The 22680-nt window shown below is 42.5% G+C and overlaps 1 protein-coding gene across 1 annotated transcript in view; it reads right to left on the bottom strand.

Moving 5' to 3' along the window:
- The window catches only part of LOC146789243 (serum paraoxonase/arylesterase 2-like), a 403316-nt gene that overhangs the window by 48232 nt on the left and 332404 nt on the right, over positions 1–22680 (bottom strand). The window contains exon 6 of the mRNA XM_085630862.1: positions 18061–18261. Coding sequence (XP_085486988.1) covers positions 18061–18261 — 201 coding nt within the window. The remainder of the gene's footprint in view (positions 1–18060; positions 18262–22680) is intronic.

The raw sequence follows: 22680 nt of genomic DNA on the forward strand, positions 1-22680 counted from the left end.
AGTATTTCTGTGATAATCAGGAGGAGCTAGGAAAACAGGTGGCAAAAGGAATCCGATGTAGCAGGTACCATCCCAATCTAGTGGCAAACGTATGTATGCCGTCTGACCACATATGAAGTAGGAATGGCGGGAAGCTCTAAATGTAGACTTGCCTTGATCACTAAATTCTATTACAGTGGTGCATCTACTATGGCCCATATGTATGGAACCATTCTTTCTTACACATAATTCACCTTTAACTGGAAATACTGACATGGCGGGCAAAATTGGAGTAGCTTCGGATTCGACATTCAGGATCATGAGATTAAGCGTAAAATTACCTAATCCATATACTTCATTTTCTAGATCAGTTCCTGTTCTTTTGGGAAGTCCCTCCTTGTTGGGGTGGCAGACTTTGAGTAAAACTAAGTTCAGATTTCCCCATACCCAGTTATTCTGGTAAACTGCAGAATTCGAATCTAGGGAATTAATTAAACTAAACCATGCTCCACAGGAGCCGTTGTGTGTGAACGGGTATGGAAAGAGAGGTAGAATTCCTTTATAGTTCTGATAGGGAGGGAGTCGGCCACATATCCAACAATTTGTAGCATTGCTAACCTGATGGGAATGATGTAACATACTAATAAAAGTGTTATTGCGCAGCGCAAATCTATAAGACAATTCATGCGGAGGTAATTCACTAAAAGAATGTTCAGCAGTAATATTGTAAACATGTCTAAAAATAGGATAATATATGTGCAACAATATACTTGCAGTAATTATTAAAAGACTTAAGAAAAACAAAATTATTAACGTCACTGTGCAATGACTACGCAGTGATTTACAGTACGCATGTCGTTTCAATTTTATCCTTCTGTTTCTTTCTCTATACAGGTCTAAGGGGTACATGTCAGAAACAAATTCGACCGCTTCACCTTGGAGAGGACTTAAACAATCAAATTGCCTGACTTGTTAGACCTAAGTTTTAGTTTGTATTGTTCATGGTTAGTCAATTTAACCAAAGGAAGTTTTGAGTCACTCGGGGAAGACACGCAAGGTGTGTCGTTTACGTCTGACGGTAGTCCATGAAATTTCTTGATATGACTTGAATGTATCCAGCCTTTTCGTCCTTCGATCTTTACGGCTGTCCTCGTCGTTAGCAATACGAGTTGAGGCGACTTCCACCTAGGATCCAGCTGAGACTTCCGATCAAAGTTCCTCACTAGAACTAAATCCCCTGGAAGTACGTCATGGGGTTTCACCTCGGTGTTGTCGGGAAAGGCTGCAGCTACCTGTGAACGACAAGATTGTAGTGCAGACATCAAGGAAGCCAAGTAATCTGTCAGCATATTACAGTCAATATCAGTTATTTTGCGTGGTATAGGCGTCCCCCACATATTTGGTGGTCTACCGAAGATCACTTCATAAGGGGATAGCCCTGTTCGAGAGTGTGCTACCATTCTCATGAAAAAGAGTGCAACGGGTAAGGCTACTACCCAGTCGACACCTTTCTCTCTGCATATTTTGGACAATCTAATTTTCAGGGTCTGGTTATGTCTTTCCACGAGACCTGCTGCCTCGGGGTGTCAAACACAGTGAAATTTCCACTGATAGCCTAACAAAAGTGAAACGTGTTTCATTAATTCGGATGCGAACGGCTGGCCGTTATCTGAGTAGACAACACGTGGTAAACCGTACCGTGGGAAGAATTCTCGAACTAACTGTTTGGCAGTAGTCGGGGCAGTGTAATCTGAAACCGGGTATGCCTCTGTCCAACGGGAAAGAGCACAGACAACTACGAGAACATATTTGAATCCTCGACATCGTTCCATCTGGATATAATCCATCTGGAGGACTTCAAAAGGGTGATCAGGAGGCTGAAATCCACCCTGTTCTACGGGAATGCTTTTACCTGGGTTAAACTGACAACAGATCATACAGGTACGAACTTTTTGTTTAGCTGCTGCTCGTAAATGTTTGTTGAACCAAATGTGTTGAATGCTGTCTAGCATAGCTTTTTCTCCTAGATGTGCTGGACTATGTACAGTGTTAATAACGACTTGGACCATTGAATCAGGAAGGAACCACACAGATTTTTCCTTCGTCATCCATCCTTGATCCGTTTGGATCCCTCCTAACTCAGTCCATTTCTTTATTTCGTCTGGTGTAACATGTGTCTGTATGTCGATTACGTCAAGAGCGGGATCCTTAACCATCATGCAATGTGTTGGTGTCGGGACTATTGTCTTTGTCATGTCGGATGTTTGAGTTTGAGCAGTCTGTTTAGCTGTTCTGTCAGCTAGATCATTGCCTTGAGAAATGATATCAGTAACTTTCGTATGAGCTTTACATTTCATAATTGATATTGCAGTGGGTAGATGTATTGCATCTAATAAGGCATGAATAAGGGGTCCGTGCTGAATGTGGGCACCGTGAGAAGTTAAATAACCTCTCTCTCGCCACAGCACGCCGAAGTCATGTACAACTCCGAATGCATAACGTGAATCAGTGTATATGTTGACTTTTTTATTTGTTGCTTGAATACAGGCTTGTGTCAGAGCGATGAGCTCTGCTGCTTGAGCGGACAAGGTATTTATGCAATTTGTTTCAATGATTTCAGTGTCTGTTGTGACTGCGTAAGCGGCCACTAGCTCTCCTGTACCTGTTCTCATACATGAACCATCTACATACAACGTCAGGTCTGGGTCTGACAATGGGACGTCTGTCAAATCTTGTCTGGGTTTCGTCGTGATAGTGATAACTTCAATACAATCATGTGCAAGTGGGTCTGTTCCATTTATAGGTAACAGTGTGGCAGGATTCAATGTACTACAACGTCTGATTTCTATATTTGGCTGAAACAATGTTAATTCGTAACCAGTAAGTCGTGCTATAGTCAAGTGTTGTGTTTGTGTGCGGTTCAAGAGAACCTCTACTGCATGTGGTACTTGTACTGTCAATGGATGTCCTAATACTATGGCATCGCTTTGTCTGATTGCTAAAGCTGTTGCTGCCACTGATTTCAGGCACGCAGGCAAAGCCTGAGCTACGGGATCTAATGTACTAGAAAAATAAGCACATGGTTTGTGTGATCCTGCTTGTTCCTGTGTGAGTACTGACAAGGCAGTACCTTCGCGTTCTGTAACGAAGAGTGTAAACTGTTTATTGTAACATGGTGTTGCTAAAACAGGTGCTTGGCATAAGGCTTTCTTTAGGCTTTCAAAAGCTTGTGTATGTTCCTGAGTCCAAGGGAGAACAGTCGATGTGGCTGCCTCCCGTGTTGTCAATTGAATGAGGGGTTTTGCTAGAAATGCATACTGAGGGATCCACTGCCTACAATATGAAGTGAGGCCTATGAAAGCCCGCACCTCCTTTTGTGTCTTGGGTATCGGCATATTTGCAATTAGCTGGATGCGATCTGGTGTAAGCTGCCTTCCCTCCTTGGACAGCGAGTGACCAAGGTAAACAACTCGCTGGACACAGAATTGCAGCTTAGAAGGGGACACCTTGTGCCCCTTTTCGGCCAAAAATTGTAATACCGTCAGTGAGGCTTTCTCACATTCAGGTTCGCTTCTAGCGGTGATCAGCAGATCATCGACATATTGAAGCAGGGCAGTGTTGACTGGCATGTGGATACTGTCGAGTTCTCGTTTCAGTGCTTGGCTATAAATGCTGGGGCTTTCTGTAAATCCTTGAGGTGCGCGTGTGAATTTAAAGCTTCGTCCATTTAAACTAAATCCGAACAAGTATTGGCTTTCCGGATCTATTGGGACGCTGAAGAAGGCATTCTTGAGATCAATTACAGTAAAGAATGTTGCTTCGGAATCAATGGCTGTCAGTAATGAAGAAATGTCTGGGACTACGGGGTATTGTGGTACTATGCATTTATTTAATTCGCGCAGATCAATAACCAATCGATATACTGGCGGGGCTGTTGGATCGGTTCGTTTAAGAATCGGAATTATCGGGGAATTACATACATTGGAGTCAGTTTCCACAACCACTCCTTGGGTAATAAGCTCGTCAATGATTTGTAGTAAAGCCACTACAGCATCTGGGGGTAACTTGTATTGTCGCATTCGTGGAAGTACCACTCCTGCCTTTAGTGTGACTCGATATGGTGTAATGTTCATGCAACCAACATCTGTAGGGCCTTGTGCCCATAAATGTGTCGGTAAAGTCTGTAGTCGGTGATCCATGTCTCGGGACACGTAGTGCCCTTTGAAATCACGTAAAAACAATCTTACTCCTTCCGGAGAACAACATATAATAGCTCCTAGAGCTTTCAAAGTTTTTATGCCTAACAAGTTTTCTGGACATGATTTGGTAAGTAATAAATCTGTAGTTCGTGTCAAGGGACCGATCGTAAGTGGAAGAGGCTGTGTTACTTCGTTAATGATAGGTTTTCCTGAAAAGCCAAGGGAAATATTCTGTGTGCCTGAGAGGGGTGCCCCTGGAACTTCACTACGTTTTATTGTTGTTCGGCTTGCCCCTGTATCAAGTAAGAATTTTCTATCTTGACCTAATAGTTCACTGTGTACATAAGGTCCTTCTTGATCTACAGGGACCTCAATAAGGGGTAAGCCAACTTCCCTCTCTAGGCTGTTTCATGAGTATCGTTGATAGTCAGGATAGTCATACTGTGCGGTCTGATACATCTGTCGGGTCGTTGTTTGTGTGGCAGCAATAGGCTGCGGTGGTGGAGCTGGCATAGACTGTTGCGGAGCTGGCATGGACTGTGCATGCTGCGGAGTTCCTTGTTGATTCTGATCCTGTCTAAGTGGTCTTGGTCTTTCTTTTGTGTTACCTATGGCAATATTATGTTTTAAAATGGGACAATCGTGTACATAATGACCTGGCTGTTTACAATAGTTGCACGTCCCTTTAACAGGACCTGTTGAAACACTGGACTGTGTTATACCCTTCTTATGACCGTCAACTGGCACTGTCTGGGAAACTAGCATTTTCATTTTCGTGTCTTTCATGCGTCTATGTTCATGTTCTTGTTCTTCTCTAATTCTATTGTGATGGTACTGTAGCATTTGTAACATTTGTGACGGAGTGTTACCTTGCCAGGTACTCTCGAACTTCAATACTCTATTCTTAACTTGGGGCAAGGCATTTTCAACTAACTTTGTCACAAACAGATGTGGATACGACTCGCTACTTGCTTTTATTCCACTATTTATACCAAAACATTTCTCAAATCGGGAATAGAAATCACTAGTGTCTTCATCTGATTTTTGTTTACAGGCTGAGATTGCACCCCAGTCTTCCTTTTTCGTAGTTAATAAACGTGGCAGTACCTGTACTAGTAGACCTGGTAGTGCTTTGATCTTGTCCCCGAGCCCTGAACCTGGACCTCGAGCTTTTTCTTCGTTTTCTAATGCTGTCCAATCTATCTTCTGGTCTCCCACCTCCCAATCCTTTTCCTTGAGTTTTTCGTAGATGCCCGCAGGCATTAATACCTTCAATATTGTCATAATGTCGGGGTAGGTATATTCTCCCATGAGTAACATATCTTTAATTTCACGATGGAAACCTGCTGGGTCTTTATCATGACTGGGTACCACTTTCTTCATTTCTAATAGTTCTATTTTAGATATGGGTGTGTATACAAACACACGTTTAAACTCATTGTCATCACCCTTTATCGGGTGCACTTCGCGTAAGGGATTCTGTCTATCCATGTAATGCGTCGTTCTTTCCTTGATGGGCAGTGAGACATGTTCAGGACATACAAAAAGGATGTACTGCTTTCTGGATTCTAGTATTTCTCTAATTAACTTAGTACCGGAACCTCTCCATTTATTCGTGAGTAATTCAGTCAATATATCAGGTAAGGGGCCAGGATCGGAGTGTTGGCTTTTATATAATATAAGGAGTTGTTGAATCATATAGATACCAGCAAAACGCTGTTCATCTGGGGCGAGGTTTAAAAACGTATGTACTAGTGTATCATCACCATATTTTCCAGGACTATCAACCCAGTGAACGGCTGACCTGGCTAATTCTTGTTCGTCCATAGAATCGAGTATATGATAACCCCTTCGTTCTCGGAGTAATTTGTCAGCGGCTTGGAATGAATGTTCGGGGGACCTTATATTTATTATAGGAGTTTGGAATTTTCTGTTATTATCTGGACGTATCGGACATATCGGATCAATAAAGCATCTAGTATTATTGCAAGATCTTCCTCTACCTACATAGGCCATTGTTTCTAACTGTCCTGTGGGCAGTTCTAATTCTTCCTCATCCTCGGTTTGTTCTGGTTCGTCTACTGCTAATCTTTCCTCGTGTATTCGTTCTATTTCTTTGCGGATCTTTCGGCTCATAGCTACTATGCATGATCGTTTATCATGTCTCCCCTCTGATATATTCTTACCCCATGTGGTAAGAATCTGCATTTCTTCCGGATTTACCCCTGGTTGATCTTGATTTCTGATCACACAGTTTATGAGGAAACGTAACAGTTCCCCCTGGATTTCCACTTTTTGGTACTCCATGGCTCTGTTAATACTCTCAGGATCTCGCCCTGATTGAACAAAATGATATATATTTTCTAAATGTGCAGTCATTCCTGGTAGCTTCCCTAAGTATATTGCAGCTCGTCGGATACGTAATGATGCCAGCATCATTTCGTCCCCTTTTCCGGGCACAGGGTCATATCTACAGTCTATTAGAAGTTCCTTGAGCGTGTTGGGAGTTACCAGTTTGGGCGTACGTTGGTGGGCTAATTCTTGAAAGGAAAGTTTATTTGTTCTGGGTGGCGTAGAAAAAATGCTTGATGTACCTCCGGTAGCACCACCTGGGGTGCTGGATGTGAAAGGATTCGTTGAACGGGATATAGCAACCATAGGTGTGGATGCGGATGTAGAAACAGATGTGCTTGCCGGAACTTGTGTCGGAGTTTGCTGTTGCAGAGGTACAGACGGAGGAGGGTCTTGGCGTTGAACCCCCTCAGCAGGCGGTCTATGTGGCGCAGCATTAGCATACTCGGGAGCTGCGTCGTCTAAATAAGAGGAAAGAAAAACATCTTCTGCGGTTCTGGGATGCCCTTTGGGATGTGCTTTTATCGGAAACAATGGGGGTGGCAAGTCTCTTGGTATCTCCGGAGTAGCCTTAGGTAGTCCTTCGGCCAGAAGAGGATACATACCATTCACAAGGGCATTTCTTTGTCTATCTGTTTGTTCTGACTTTACTCGAGTACCTTCTTCAATTAATACACTTTCTCGAACTTTATTTGAATTTTCCTTACTTTTCTCTTCCTGTCTGAGCGCTTTTTCTGTACGTCTATATGATTCTTTACGCCATAATTCAATGGCATCTTTCTGTGACTGTCTAGCTTTCTTTTTCCACAATTCTTCTTCTACTTTCATAATGCAATCTGCATCCCAGGTCCCAGCTGCGGGCCACCTCTGACTTTCTGGTAATTCCTTGGTGTAGTCTACCCATAGATCAAGAAATAATATGGCGTCTAGGCCATGTTTATGATACATGAAGTACCCTGGAGTGTCCCTAGGAGGAATGGGAACAGCTTCTTCGAGTACCCCTTTTCTGGTTTTGATCTGTCTTAATTTCGAAAAGAGCGGCATATTGAGAACTGATCCGATACCTAATTTTGAACACGTTTAATACCATAAAACACAATAATGAACAGTCATTCACACCACAATATACAGGACGTATTTAAAACATTTTAACATTTAACATTTAATGAATAAACAATGATGGTCATTTAGGGAACTAGTCACTAAGCATAATACTCGATACTAACTAGGTAAATCTGAATTATATACTAGACATACTTGATATACTGCTAAACAGTACAGATACACTGCTGAAACAGTGCAGACCGGATTTGTGTACCCAAACCCGTCTTGACCGGCACAACCTATGTGCACGTCAGAACGCCTCCCCGATAATGGTACTCACCGGGTAGCTCGGAACGGAAGGCCTCGGAACTGAACTGAACTTGAACCGGACTGGACTCGACTCGGAACTTCGGAAACTTCGGAAAACTGGTGGGCCTCTGTATACCTCGGATCTTGCTCTCTCAGCTAGGCTCTGGTCGGGATACTTCGCACTTCTCACCGCCTCGTCTGGGTGTTGATCGCAGCCTCAGTTACCCCCGCTCGGCAGGAGGGAGATACAGGAAATCCTGTGGGTACGCGTTGTTGTCCGTCCAGCTGTGACAGGAGACCGGGCCTGCAACGCACCGCCGGCGCGTGAGATGAGAAAGTGTCCCTATTCGGGCGCCATTTATGTGGTAAATAATTTAATTACCGGAACTTAATTTGATGCGGAAAATCTATAACAATAGCTCAGTAAAATAAGAGGCAGAATCCGTGGTATTAGAGGTTCGGAACGGGCTTTATTCCAGAATCAATTTAAATTGAGGAGCTCCATATTCCATCACCACGAAGGTTCAGGAAGTGAAGAACGTTACTTTATTGACAAGTAATCATTTTTATACAATAGGCATTACAGTGAAGCAAATGCAGGAGGCGTAACAATTGATAGTAAAGATAAAACATACATGCGTAGCTAGAGTGGGTGTAACTGGGCGTAACTAAAGAACGTCATCAGGTATGATGTCATAATAGGGTGGTTCCATGAAAGAATTTCGCAATGTCAGCAGAAATACTTGGCAGAAATGCGCGCGCAGCAGCATGACGTGTGATTGACGTGCAACTAGGGGGTGAAGGGGACTTGACATTTAGCTCTACATGTGGCGACAGAAGTCTGGAGGGTCAAGTCAACCTAATCCCAAATCATATCTAACATCCTATGTTTAGAGAACTATGTTATCCAAAAGAGAGGTCTCTTAGAGTAGAATCTTATTCTATACTGACTATACTGACCGTTAGTGCGTGTACAAGCGTCTAAGTGTCTACACTAGATGCGAGGGCCGAAATCTTCCATAGTAACAGGGCTATGAATCACTTGAAAAAATGACAGAGAAGCCGGGCCTTTTGCTCGGTAGCTGGAAGAATGTTTACTTAAACTACTAGACAGGAATGCATTGGGTAGGGAGCGGAGCAGATAATTTCGAAGGTGAAATACAGTTTTTGGCAGGCAACAGGCTGATGTCAGGCACCGTTAGCCGCGCAGAGAGTAGGACAAAGTTCATGGATACAGATGCGAGCTCAGACTGGAGCTTTCAGAGGCAGAAGGCAGGAAAAGCTTGATGGCAGAATCAGGGCCTACTTGCCTGGACTGTAAAATGGCATAAGTGAACCATATAAAGCCGGTGGCCTTTCATACTTAGGAATGGAATATCCAGCCCATTCATGGCGGATCTGAAAGAGGACATGTTGGCGGTGGACGCACATGTGTTTGCGTCTTCATAACTGGAACTGGAGGGAACATACATGTACTTGTGATTTATACATGAAACCGTTGGGGTCCAAGATAGGGGACATAACTGATCAGAAAAATCCATATTTCCACAACTGGTACCCATCGCATCATTCGTTTGAGGGTCGCATCATCCAGCTTCGAGTCACAAGATCGAGAGTACGAGAAGAATTTCATCGCGGCGTCATCGCAGCACCCGGAGTCCCCGCATCGCCGACTGCGTCGAGCATCGTCCCGGTGCGTGAAGATTTCTGACACTGCGAAGGTCGGCGCAGAACCAGTTTGCGGGACGAACCACTGCCGGTGCGTGAAAGTATCCAGTCGCTGCATGCATCGACGCAGAGTCCCGTCGCGCATCGAGGGTTGCGGCGCCAGAAGTCATCGAAGAGCGTCGCACCGTACCTGTGCGTGAAGCTTCCCCCTAAGAAACCTACGCAACGAAAGCCAAAGTCATCGCATCCTCCCCCTACAGATCGGAGCCGGCGCATCCACCTCTGCTGCGTGAAGCAGGGCTGCTGCAAAGCCTCCCCAAGGTCTCAGGAGTATCGCATCACCTTTGCCATCTTCATTGTTATAGCTTTTGGGAACCTTAGCGCAACTACAGGTACTGTTGGGCATGAGCGTGTCGCATTTTGTGCATTGAGAGTCGCATTGTGCAGGACACTGATTTTTACATCCTGGAGTACTTTCTACAAACTCTTGAACTATATTTAAAGTAACCTTTTTAATTGTATGTTCGTTTTTCTGTAGTATTTGGTCTTGTGAAGTTTTTAGTAAAGATACCTTATTTTTCTAAAACTGGTGTAGAGTAAATCTGTGGTGTTTTCACTGTGTTACTGGGAGTGTTGGTACAAATACTTTACACATTGCCTTTGATAGCCTAGACTGCTCAGGCCAAGCTACCTAGAGGGTGAGCAGGGGTTATCTTAACAGTGTATCCCCCTTTCCCTGACTAGAAGCAAGGGTCCCTACTTGGACAGTGGTACCTACCCTGCCAACTAGAGACCCCCAGATCTAACACTGACTTTGCGGAATCTCTTCATTCACATCGGAGCAGGATTCTGAGACGGATATGGGATCCTCCTGTTCTTCCTCGGCTCCTAGTGCATTCTCCAAAGAGGTCCGGAATGGAACCAGTGTGTTTGTTCTGCTTGTCTCTACGTCGAGCCCGACTATCACGGAGAGTTTTCTTTGAGCTGAAAGCTTTACGTGCATCACAGTCCTGTTCGTTGTGCTCCGGAGATAAGAACATGTAGTACACTTCATGTGAGATGGTGCGCGGGAACTTTGCGTGGCACCGAGGGCAGAATTTAAATGGAGTCTGTTCCACCGATGGCCTTCTACGAGTTTCCAGATCGAAAAGAGTTTTTTGTATTTGACACGATACACGGAGAAAAGTGAAGACGTGATTGAAAACAATACCGTCGAGGGTAAGTGGAATGCGCACCAAGGGGAACCCACGAAATGTTTCGAACCGGAGCGCAGCAATTCACGTCCGAATGACGGAAAAAAATCATCTAGCAATGGAGTCGGTGCCCATGCGCACTATCACCGGAGGAGTCACCTACCTTGTGACTGGACAGACTTCTTCGAAGAAAAACAACTTGCAAACATCCGGACCTGACACTAGATGGCAGTAGTATGCAAAGCATGTGATCTACAGCGCCATTGCCTCAAACACCTTTTTTTCTATCCTCCTGCTACCATATATTTGACTCTAGCAAATTACAGATTCAATACAAACTATGCAGACTTAAAGGTTCAGTTTCAAAATGTTATAAATGTGCATTTTTTTTTCAGGTGAACATTCAGATGTAAAGAATATTGTCGGACCTGCTTCACTCCTCCAGCTAATGTGCAAGCCTCTTGATCTTCTCAGCTTATTCAATTTAAGGACCAATAATTCACCGCTTTAGTGATATAACACATACCATTCAGCTTACCTTGCAATATGATAGTGCCAGCTAAAGATAAATCCACCTCAACTAAGAACTGCAAAGGCCGGCCCTCTTCTGAACAAGCCAACTGTGGATCCTCATAAACGTTCTCATTATCAGCCTATATCACAACTGCCTTTCTTATAAAGCTAATAAAACCAACTATTTAAAATCCGTTTCAGGAATTTGTGTTCAGTCAAGCAGCATTCTCCAGCCAATGCACAAAGGGATTTGCTGTTGTTGTAGCACTGAATCATTGAGGGTAGGTGTGCAGGATGAACTTCCTCCAATATTCCAATGAAGGTCTTGTGTTGGCTATAGCTCTCTTAGATCTATGTTCAGCCTATGACACAGCAGATCTGATCTTAATTTACTCACTGGATGACCGCAGAGCTCCTGAATGGAAGCAGGATTCTCTTCACCACAGGACCCTACTGAGACATTATCCTTTATTCAACCCCACATTACCTAGAATGTGGGGTCTCTCCAAGGCTCAATTATTTTGCCTTGATTGATTAATCTCTATGTTCTACCTCTAATGCATCATGTTGAGTTATTTAAGTATACTTATTTCACGTGAGCCGGCAACATAAAGATTGTGTTAAAAGCCAATAAAGATCTTGACACTACTATAACCAATCTTCTATCTTGACAGCTCCTGGAAACTGGATTAGTCACAACCACCTGAAAACAAAGCCTGAACAAATACAGACTCCTATTCCATTTAAAGAGCACCTATTTTTGGCAATACCAATTTTGGCCATCAACCCTCAGCCCACACTATTGCCTAGTGGATTGTTTTAAAAGTTGTGGAAACAAAATTATGTTCAGCTTAAAAATGAAGAAACTGATTTGTTCTTTTAGGAGCGCTTACTTTTCCCACCTATGGACTTTGAGAAGAATACTTCATTACTTCCCATAATACCATGTTAAAACAACTATGTGATTAGGTCTTCCATCCACATCACATCCTGGTTTCTGCAATGTTTTTTTAATCAAATAAGCTTACTGACATCTCTTATTTCAAAAGGCACATACAGTAATCCACATTTTGCATGGTTAGTTATGTGAAGTACGTAAAAGAGTCATCAAGTGTTCATCGCCATAGTTCAACATTGACTTCATCAAGTAACAATCCTGTACCACATTTTGGAACTTCTCACTCCACATAATAGCACATTTCCTTTTTTGTCCTCCCTCTGCTCTCTCTGTGCTGCTGGCAATCACCCAGATGTTAATGTACTTTTAGGCGGCACCCTCTAGACTTCCAAATTGGGGTTTCAAGGGCCAAACAAAGTCTAATTTAAAATTAATGTCCACAGATAAGGAAATAATCTTAGGATGGAAATTGCCAAGAGCACCCCACGGTGAAGAGTCGATCAAAAAAACATGTAATCTGGCAATATGGGGGAAGGAGATGAAAATACAAACCTCAGGATAGAGAAAATGTACTTAAGGCTTTTTGGTTACATTAGCTCAAGCTATATAGGCAATAAGATACATAACATACTGTTCTTGGGGTTGTTGCTTTAAATATTTGAATTCTGTTGTCATATGGAACCTTGATATTAGCATACCTTGATGGGAATTTCAGACTGAGTCAGTTACTGGCTGAGCCTGGAACGGTCACCAAGGAATGTTGGGTACTATCCGCTATACCACATTTGGAATAAACTCCTCTACTCTGTGCAGCTTCTTCTTGCCTGAGATCTGGCTTCGACATTACATATTTTTGTTTGACAAGCTGACGAACTCAATCTATCTGACAGCACCTTCAATTGCCCTCTTCTTGTCAAGCCTTTGGATATCTAATGCTGTTTTTACAGGAGGTGAGACTGATATCCCAGAGCCTCAAAAGAGGATGCAAGCCAGCATGCCCTTGGAGATCACTCTGGGTTCAAGCAGAGTGGCTGTACTTGTAGCACAGAAGTTCCTACTGGCAGAGTGTTTTTACAAGTCCAGAAGTGTTTGATTTGGTGGGGACAGAGACCCAGTACTTATACCCAGTGTGCCTTTGAAGTGGTGGTGACTTCAACGAGGGGCTTTGAAGTGCACAGATATCCACCATTCCCAGCCCTGGCTCCATACTAACTACATGGTGGGTATGCAACCCTTTATGTAGGGACAGGACACTGCCCATTCAGGTGTGTCAACACCTCCCTCCCATCCTGCCCAGAATTACCCATCAGGATGCAGATGGCCACTCAGTCACATCTAACCTTTCTTTGTGTTGGCCTGTCTAGAGGAATGCACAAGGTCTAGCTTTCACTCACCCCAGACATGTATTGAAGACAGGCTGCAGGCACACATAGCTTTAAGAGCAGAGAAATGCCACCTTTCTAAAAGTACACACAAGGAGATGATAGACTATATGCAAATCAGGCCCTGTGCCTCATGGGCACAGTCCAGCCCAAACTGCCAAGCCATGTCTTCCCTGGACCGGAAACAAGCATCCTGGGACCGGTTTCAGGCTAACAACAACGGCATGCCCAGATGTGCATCCCTTGCTCACTTTGCCACTGGATTCAAGCAAGCCTGCCTGATGAGGGCCGTTAGCCCGAAACCGGTCCCAGTATGCTCGTTTCCGGTCCAGGGAAGACATAGCTTGGCAGTTCGGGTTGGACTGTTCCCATGAGGCACAGGGTCAAGACTGATTTACATATAGCAGTGTCTAAACTGGGGTGGCGAAGTGGGCTAAAGAACAATGATGGAGTCAACCCAGATCTGTGACTGGGGGTGAGGGTATGAAAAGTTTCAGTACTCCGTCCATCATCTCCTTCTGTTTGCACCTTTCTAAAAGTGGCATTTCTAAAATATTAAAGTTAAATCTGACTTTACCAACAAAGAGGATTAATCATTACTATTTTGATGATATTTTGATGATATTAAACATAACAGATACTCCTTCTCAATGAGGAATTACATCTTAAAAGTGTAATAAGGAACTCCTGATGTTAAACTTAGAGAGGTGTAGGCCTCACAGTTGTGAAAAACAAATGTAGGTGTTTTGCACTACCAGGACATTTAAAACGTACATGTCCTAACTTTTAGTTACACAGCACCCTGCCCTATGGGCTACCAAGGGCCTACCTTAGGGATGACATATGTAATAAGATGGTAATTCAAGGCTTGGCAAGGGGTTTTAATTGCCAAGTCAACATGGCAGTGTAAAATGCCTATACAGAGTCACGCACCTTTCAGGGAGGACCACTATGCACTCTCTTGATCCAGTCCAACAAAAGGCCTTTGCCTGGACGAAGTGTATCACGATTACCCGAGCACTGTGGAGGACCGGGAAACAGCATGATTCCAATAGGTGTTTTCTGCACCAGGAGCGGATAAACTACAAATCCCAGAAGCCTGTGCGGCGCATCGTGCACGCACAGGAAATGACGGCCATTCCCTTTCCCAGTGGCTATGAAAGCTGGAAAACTCAAGGAAGACGCTGCAGATTATGCCTGACGGATTGGCGATTCCCTCCCTGGTTACGGAGTCAGATCCTTTTCAGCGTTTGGGGCGGTAAGGATGTCGTTGACACCAACTTCACAATTTCTTAGCTGCCTGACATCCCTTACAAGGGGAAAACGCTTTGCTTGATTTGCCATATTGGAGTTACTTTCCATAGTTTCTCCGGAGCAAGGGTGGTGCTTGAAGGCGCATTGACAAAGGGCGCATGACGTTGGTGTTTGTTTGTTAATAAGGCTTTGATTACGGGGACACTACCAAAAAAAATGATTCCTTTATACCAGGTGGTATATCTCTGCATTTGAAGGCTGTTAACTCTGTTACGAAGTGCATACCTGCATACTTAAGGTTGATAATGCTACAGCGACGTGCATATATCTAAATTGATACTCATAAGTGTGTGATTCAAACACGCCTTACCTTTGAAGTGAAATCCTAAATATTACGTTTCATGAAGTGCTGGTGTTACATGTTGTGTGTTTTTCGTTCGCCTTTTAGCAAGGGGTCTGTGAGAGGTTGACGCTAAGCCTATTCCTTCCGCCCTTGTGAAGCGTACTCAATCACCAGTGTTAGTGGATACAAGTTGGTCTACCAATCTATGTGTTCCTGGTTCCGTTGTTGGTTGGTGAGAGTGTGTGTATATAATGCACGCTTTCGGTTTACAGTATAAATGCACAAAGAGGGGTCTAAGCCTTTTCGCTCACAACAAGAAGTTATAACCTACAGAAGGTTTGATGAGAACGAATCGTCCTTCAGAAAAGTGCTGCAAGAACTTAATATATAGAAGGGAGACATTGGGGAATTCGATAATACCTCAGAGGAAGCTGGTTTATAGTTAATGTATTCTAATATAAACCTTTCTATTTCACACGTCTCCCTCCCCACTGTTCCCATCCTTTCCTTCCCCCGATTGACCACCTTGATCTTCCGTGCTATTATAGCAACTCGGAATTGAGGGTGTCAATAGGTGGATCCATTTGAGCAACAAATCGATCCCGAGTGCTACTAGTGTGGGCGGCACAATCAGTGTTGCAGGCCCACTAGTAGCATTTATTATACAGACCCTGGGCACAGGTAGTGCACTCTACTAGGGACTTACAGATAAATGAAATATACAAATGGTGGATAAGTCAATTAACCATGTTCAGGGGAGTGAGCACATGCACTTAAGCACTGGATAGCAGTGGTATAGTGCTCAGAGTCCCAAAGCCAACAAAAAGGAATTCAGCAAAAAAGAAGAAGAGAAGAGGAAGGCAAAACGCTTGGGGTGACTCTTCAGAGAGGGCCATTTTCAACAATGAACTATTAGGTTAAAATTATTATTCATAGTATATGTGTAACATACTTTCATCTCTTCTATTGCATTTTTTGCAATATCTTAGATGAAATAGAGAGATTTTTTATTTATGTTCCTTGTATAGTATTGCATTACGTTGTTTCTGTTAATTAATGTATGCGCTGTACAGTTTCAAGAAAATTGAAAACTAAATAAACTAAGAAAAATATCTAAGATATCAGGAGTACTGCTTCTTAATGAAACCTGAGCTGGTAAATATGTTTCTACATAGCATGAAAGAATTGAAAATATTCCGATCAAGGTGTATTACCGCATTTAGCAACTTTTGCAGCAGCCATATGTTGTTTTTATTCATTCTCTTGCTTGTGCAGGTGAAAATATTATCTCTATAATCTTAGCCCTAACCCCTTCTTATTAAGATTATTTGTTTTATTTATTTCCAACGCATCTAATTATGTTTCAATTACCTTTCTTCACCAGGCAACACACCAAACAATTTGGTTATGTTTTTCCTGTATAGAATGATCATCTGCCATGAATCCACTCTCCTTCACTCGTCCACTGAGTTAAACCAGCCTACCTCCCCTCACAGAATTACCTTCAGGCTTTTTGGCTACTCTCATCCTAAGGTCGCCTCTCTTTCTTGTTTACTGATACCAAGGCAATGATTCTGCAACTTTTTTTTTTTTTAATCACCTTAAAAAGTTTCGGCTAATTAAGTATTTGCTATTTTTACGGCAAGTTTTGTCAACTGTTTATTCAATAACAATAGCACCCAATATATTCATGCAAAGATTATTAAATACATTTCCTGAACCTTCAGTAAAATCTTCTAGTTCCAGATAACAAAATGTATAAAATTCTGCATACATTTATGGTTGAATTTCTTCATGTACACTACTCGTTGAAAGTTAGCTTACACTAAAATATTATCTGAGGATCTGAAAGAAAAGCCCACAGAACGGACCGCATTTATCAATGTCCCTTAAAAAAAGTCCGACATTTACTACAGTAGGCTTATGTCTACGTCACGATGCTTCAGGAATTCACCTTTTAAGATTCACAGGACAATCTTTATGTGCAACTTTTTGCGCAAACGCAGATGTTGTGAGTGCACTTGGAGATATATTTTTTTTCTTTTGCCTTCATAGGTAAAATACGTTTTAAGTACTACATTAGCAGAAAAAGATTTATAGCTGCACAAGTAAAACATATGTGAAGTTAAATATGCCCAACCCCATGAACACATGAAGCTAACCGCTGTCTTGGCAAAATATTGCTTGCCATCTCAAGACCAATGAATCAATAGCAGCAGAAGAGTTTTGATATGTTCCTGAACCATGGGTGATAGTTAAGGCACAGCCCAGTTTATGCAAAGGAGCAGTCCTGCAAAACAAACTGACATCTGGGAACAGATCACAGTAAATCCCCAGCGGTGCAGCGCCCATTTGTACCTGTTCGTTGCAGTCCTGGAGGTCATCTGTAGTGCAGAAGATGCTGCAACACTCAACTCAGTGAATGCTTTTCCCCAGCACACACACAACAGGCATGGACATGGGGCAAAGGCTCTTGGGAGATACATTGCCAAATGTTCCCCTAGAAAGTGGTACCCAAATGCTGCTTCCCCATACTCGCGTGCACCGTTTAGGAGCCGGGCATGGAAGGTTTCATGGCCGCTTCGAGACGTTGGTGCAGTTAAACACTGCACCTGCATGCAAATGATCTACTGGCAGTGAAGGAAATTGACTGCATATTTTTCAGCCGCTGCTTTGCCTTTCACCCCTGTGCTCCGTCCAGTGCAGGGGCAAAAGAGTTCACACGTGCACTGGAAAGGGCATGGTTTCTTGTGATCGGGCACAAGGCCTCAGACTCTTCCAGGTGTACCCGAGAAGGGTGTGCACAGCACAGACTGGGAGCAAGCGCCAACATGTCGCTGGGCGCATGGTGTGATCTCTTTGACAAGAATTTAGAAAATAGCTACTCTTCAACAAATCATTTTTGAAAAGTTTGAAATATACGTACCTGTTGTCAAGTGACATGGTAATCCCATTGGCCGAATTAAATCCAGCGGCCACTTCTTTCACTTCCTTTGGACTGTAATAAACAACATTTGTCCACGCCAAACCAAGAAAGAACTCTGCAGTTTTACCAATGTCATTCAGAAAATAATGATCATTGGTGGCATAAAAACTGTCAGGGCCCACAGCGACTATATCATTCACACTAGAACAAGAAAATATAAAAAATGGTTACAATTATTAAACTTTGCCTGTCGTTACAACTTGATATAGACAGTGTATTTTAATATTTAAATATGCTATTTAAAATTACTCTATAAAGTTCGTAATGACTTTACATAATAACTCATATGGAAAAGTATGCATTAATCAAGTATTTAATATAATTAGTACATTTATTTTATGTTAACTTAAACCAGTCATTTACCAAAACCATTTGTGTTAATGTTCAAGTATTCTCTCTATAATGATTTTGTGTGAACTAATAAAATACAAGGTAAATGAAGTTATGCATATAGTTAGAACTGGCATTCTTGCCATGGTTTCCCCTTACTTTTTTGCCTGCTGACCTCCTGCTTTGCCTTAGGACTCTGGACACCATACCACTGCTAATCACTGCTAAAGTGCATGTGCTCTCTGCTTTAAACATGGTAACATAGACTTGTCTACAATTGCCATATTAAATGTACTTTATAAGTTCCTAGTAAAATGCACCTCATGTTCCCAGGGCCTGTAAATTAAATGCTACTAGTGGGCCTGCAGCACTGATTGTGCCACCCACGACAGTAGCCCTATAAACATATCTCAGGCCTGCCATTGCAGAGCCTGTTTGGGCAGTTTTAAACTGCCATGTCGACTTGGCAAGTTAACCCTCTTGCCAGGTCAAAACCTTCCTTTTCAATACATATAATTCACCCGTAAGGTAGGTCCTGGACAGCCCAAGGGCAGGGTGCAGTGTATTTAAAGAGTAGGATGTACTTTTAAGTTATACCTGTCCTGGTAGTGAAAAACTCTTAAATTCATTTTTAACTATTGCAAGGCCTATCTCTCCCAAAGGTTTAGATTGGGATTACGTTATTACAATTTATACGTTTAATTTCCACTTGGGTAGAGAGGACCCCCAGGTTTGTCGTCACTGGAATCACACCTTAAACTCCTAACTTGTGGTGAAGTTAGATTTAAAAATGTTATTCTAAAAATGCCACTTTTAGAAAGTTTGGTACCTTCTGCCTGTCTCAGAATACATGTCTGGGGTGGGTGAGAGATGGGCTGTGTGCATACCCTCCAGACAGCTACACACAATGGGAGCTTAGGTGTGATTGATGGGCAACCCACATCCTGATTGGCCATCCGATGCAGGATGGGAAGGAGGAACTGACACTTACACCCGAATAGGCTGCGTCCTGTCCCCACACAAAGGGCTGGATACCCCCTGTAGTAAGTGTGGAGCAATGCAGATCGATAGGGACTCTGCACTTCAAAGGCCTCTCTTTGAAGTCTCCCCACATCAGAGTCACAACTGAGCATAAGTACTGGACCCCTGACACCATCAACCCAGAACACTTTTGGAGCTGTGGATACTCTGCCTCACAACGATATGTATTGAACTCTGAATGTGATAGTTAGAGTAAAGTTTCTTTGCTTTAGATTTCCCCATTATGAAAACTGTGTTTTTTGTGGACTGGAATTCTCCATCATCCAGTTCTAGTTGCTGGCTATGTAAAGGCACCACAAAATGCTTTTTTATTTGTTATGTCCCTGCCTGCAAAGTATTAATTCAATTTTTTTTGTAAAACCTGTGTTTAGGATATATGTAATTCGTAATGTGCAAACAGCACATAGGCACTGCTTAAAGGGAATAATAATTAACTGTGCAAGAGCTGTAAAATGTAGGACTGTTTTAAGGAATATTTTAAAGGGCGATGGTGATCATTTGAAATTTATAGGTTATCGACTGATGGGTTCCATTCACCTCTGAAGCAGACTGTTATTTTAATGTTTTGTTTATGCATAATTGTATTATATACTGGATACAGAATAAAGATTTTACTTTCTATTAGTTGGCGGTGTTTCCTTTTGAGAATAGACGTCCTTCCCTGCTGACCTATGCTTTCGAATGGGCATCAGTGTATTGCCTTGCCCTCCCGAGTGCTTTCCTTCATTTTACAATAGCCACAACCATTTCTGCGGATGCATCCCCCATTTTCTGGCCCATCCCCTTTTAGACACCCACCTTTACACCTTAGTAGTAATTTTTCCATAGTGGAATATTCAGCTGACATGGTGGACTATCACAGCTACTGAAATTATGCTACTACTGCACATCTACGTGAATTGTACTTTGTGAATAGCAAGCATTTCCCACTTGACAACTCAATGTATGTCCACTCATTAAACAATTATACATCTTTTCACGTCACATTGTGAATGGGGACAAATGACTTCTAACATGGACTACCAAAATATCAACCTTGCATAATTACCTTGTGACAACAATTTTGGCCTGAAACCCACGTGAAACACTAATGTGAAGCACCTGCCCTTACATATTCCAGCACTGAAGTTGGAATAATACATTAACTTAGTCCTGATATAAGTAGGGAAATGAGTTTGACTGAATTTAGGAATTAAATAAAGTTTTTGTACACTGAATCAACATCTTGGTGTGCAGGGAGCGTGAACTGCTCAGGTGATGTTTTTTTAGGCATGAGGACCTACCTACAGCAGAAATTGTACCAAGCTGGCTTTTTACTAATGACAGTTGCTTTCTGCACACCAATGGCAATAAAGACATCAATATAATCCCATCCCTTTGGCACTAATTTGCCGGTTGTTAACAGTTTTGTAAACCAAAAGTTTAATGGTGCACTAACAACACCTTAAAGTTGTGGCTAGAGTTACAGATAAAGGGAAGGTCAAAGTGCAATGGTGACATCTCGATACTTCAGAATGAAAGCTATTTTTCCAGACACAAACAAAAATGTTAACAACAGAGGATTTGCTAAAGAGACAGGATCAGGAAAAAGAATTGAGGGAGGAACAGTACAATCCTGTGTACCTTTGTTGATATTGATAAAATCTATGCCAATGCTTATTATGATACACTTGCATATACAAACGAAAGCACACCACTATTATCAAATTCAGCCATCCTGAATCCTCCATCAACCCAGACTCAGAAATACATTGTCAGGAAGGTTCCGCAAATTAAGCCTGCGGTAACTGATTGACAAGTCACAGGTGGGGGGGCACATAGCTGGCAGGCGAACAAGTGAACAGGAAACCCAGGTCCATTCCCCAGATAAACGCAGCACCACCACAATAGTCCAGGGAAATTGGCCCCAATAAAGCACACAAGGCCAATGTGTCCAAGCAAGGTTGAGGCCCACCTGCATTTTGATTTTTTATCTGGGGCCTTATTTACGCCTCCACAGACAAGGAAAGTCTTCTTTTACCAAACAAGGATCACCAGAAGGTTTTTTATGATACCCAAAACTGTATAAAAACGTGATTGTACTTTGAGACAGTCCTCAGACCCGCTTCTGTCACTGTACCCTTGGTCTCAGTGCATAAATCAACAAACAGTTCCTGTTTTGCCAAACGCTTCTTGTCTTTTGTTTTGTCACGGTAAATTCATATTCGAGCAACACCTTTGTCTGAAACATTGAGTCTCGTTTCCACTTGGGCTTTATAGATGGTTCCTGGACTCTTAAGCTCATTCTTTGTTTAGATGCTACTGATGAAGCATGGTGTTGATATTCATGATATTGTTTGTTTGTGGGCATCAGAGAACAAATTTGAGTACACGTTCTGACAGCAATGAAGTGTTTTGAAGATGAACAGTATATTGGTACTACGTGGACTACCCCGCTATAGATTGACAAATGTTGCAGTACAGGAAGGTCTGTATTGCCAGGTTCTGGAGTACTGAGTTCTTGGAGCACTGCGGCTCCACCGGTCAAATGCAGGAGTGGAATAATGTTTGTCAGGTGTTGAAGAGGTTGATTCCAGCTGTTATTGGTGGTGAAATGTAGAGATCAAATCAACTCCACTAACAGTCTGGTTCTGTGTTGAAATGAGCAATTTATTGGTGCTAGAAGAGGTAGTGATGGTTAGTAGAAATCTCAGGTGAAGTGAGCGTGTGAGGGGAGGACGTCCAGGGATATAGGTGCGTTAGCACTCTGACAGCCCTAGGGAAACATTTTAAACATTTATAAGAGCATGGCATTGAGTAACCTCTTGTGCAGTAGTGGACAATAGACCATTCTGTGAGTAGAGATAATATTTGGCTATTTTCATCTCTGGCTGGGAGAGCCACTGTACTGCTTTGGCAAACAAAGGACCTTATATCAGGCTTGATAACAGATGTTGGATTTGTTAAATCCTAATGATGTGTGGTGTTGATGGTTCTTTCTATACATGTTCTGAGTTAGTATGTATACGAATGAAAATAAATGATGCTGCAGCTAAAACCGGTCAGTAATATGAGGGGACAGTACTATGGGTCGTGTGCTCTCTAGAACGCAAGACAGACAATAAAAGCAATTATTTAGAATATCTTCAAATCAGAGAGGAATCCCTGGTCACGCTATCTCCAAAGATCAATTGCCACCCTCCAAATAGA

Source organism: Triturus cristatus, chromosome 10 (assembly GCF_964204655.1).
Source record: "Triturus cristatus chromosome 10, aTriCri1.1, whole genome shotgun sequence".
NCBI classification, from domain to species: domain Eukaryota; kingdom Metazoa; phylum Chordata; class Amphibia; order Caudata; family Salamandridae; genus Triturus; species Triturus cristatus.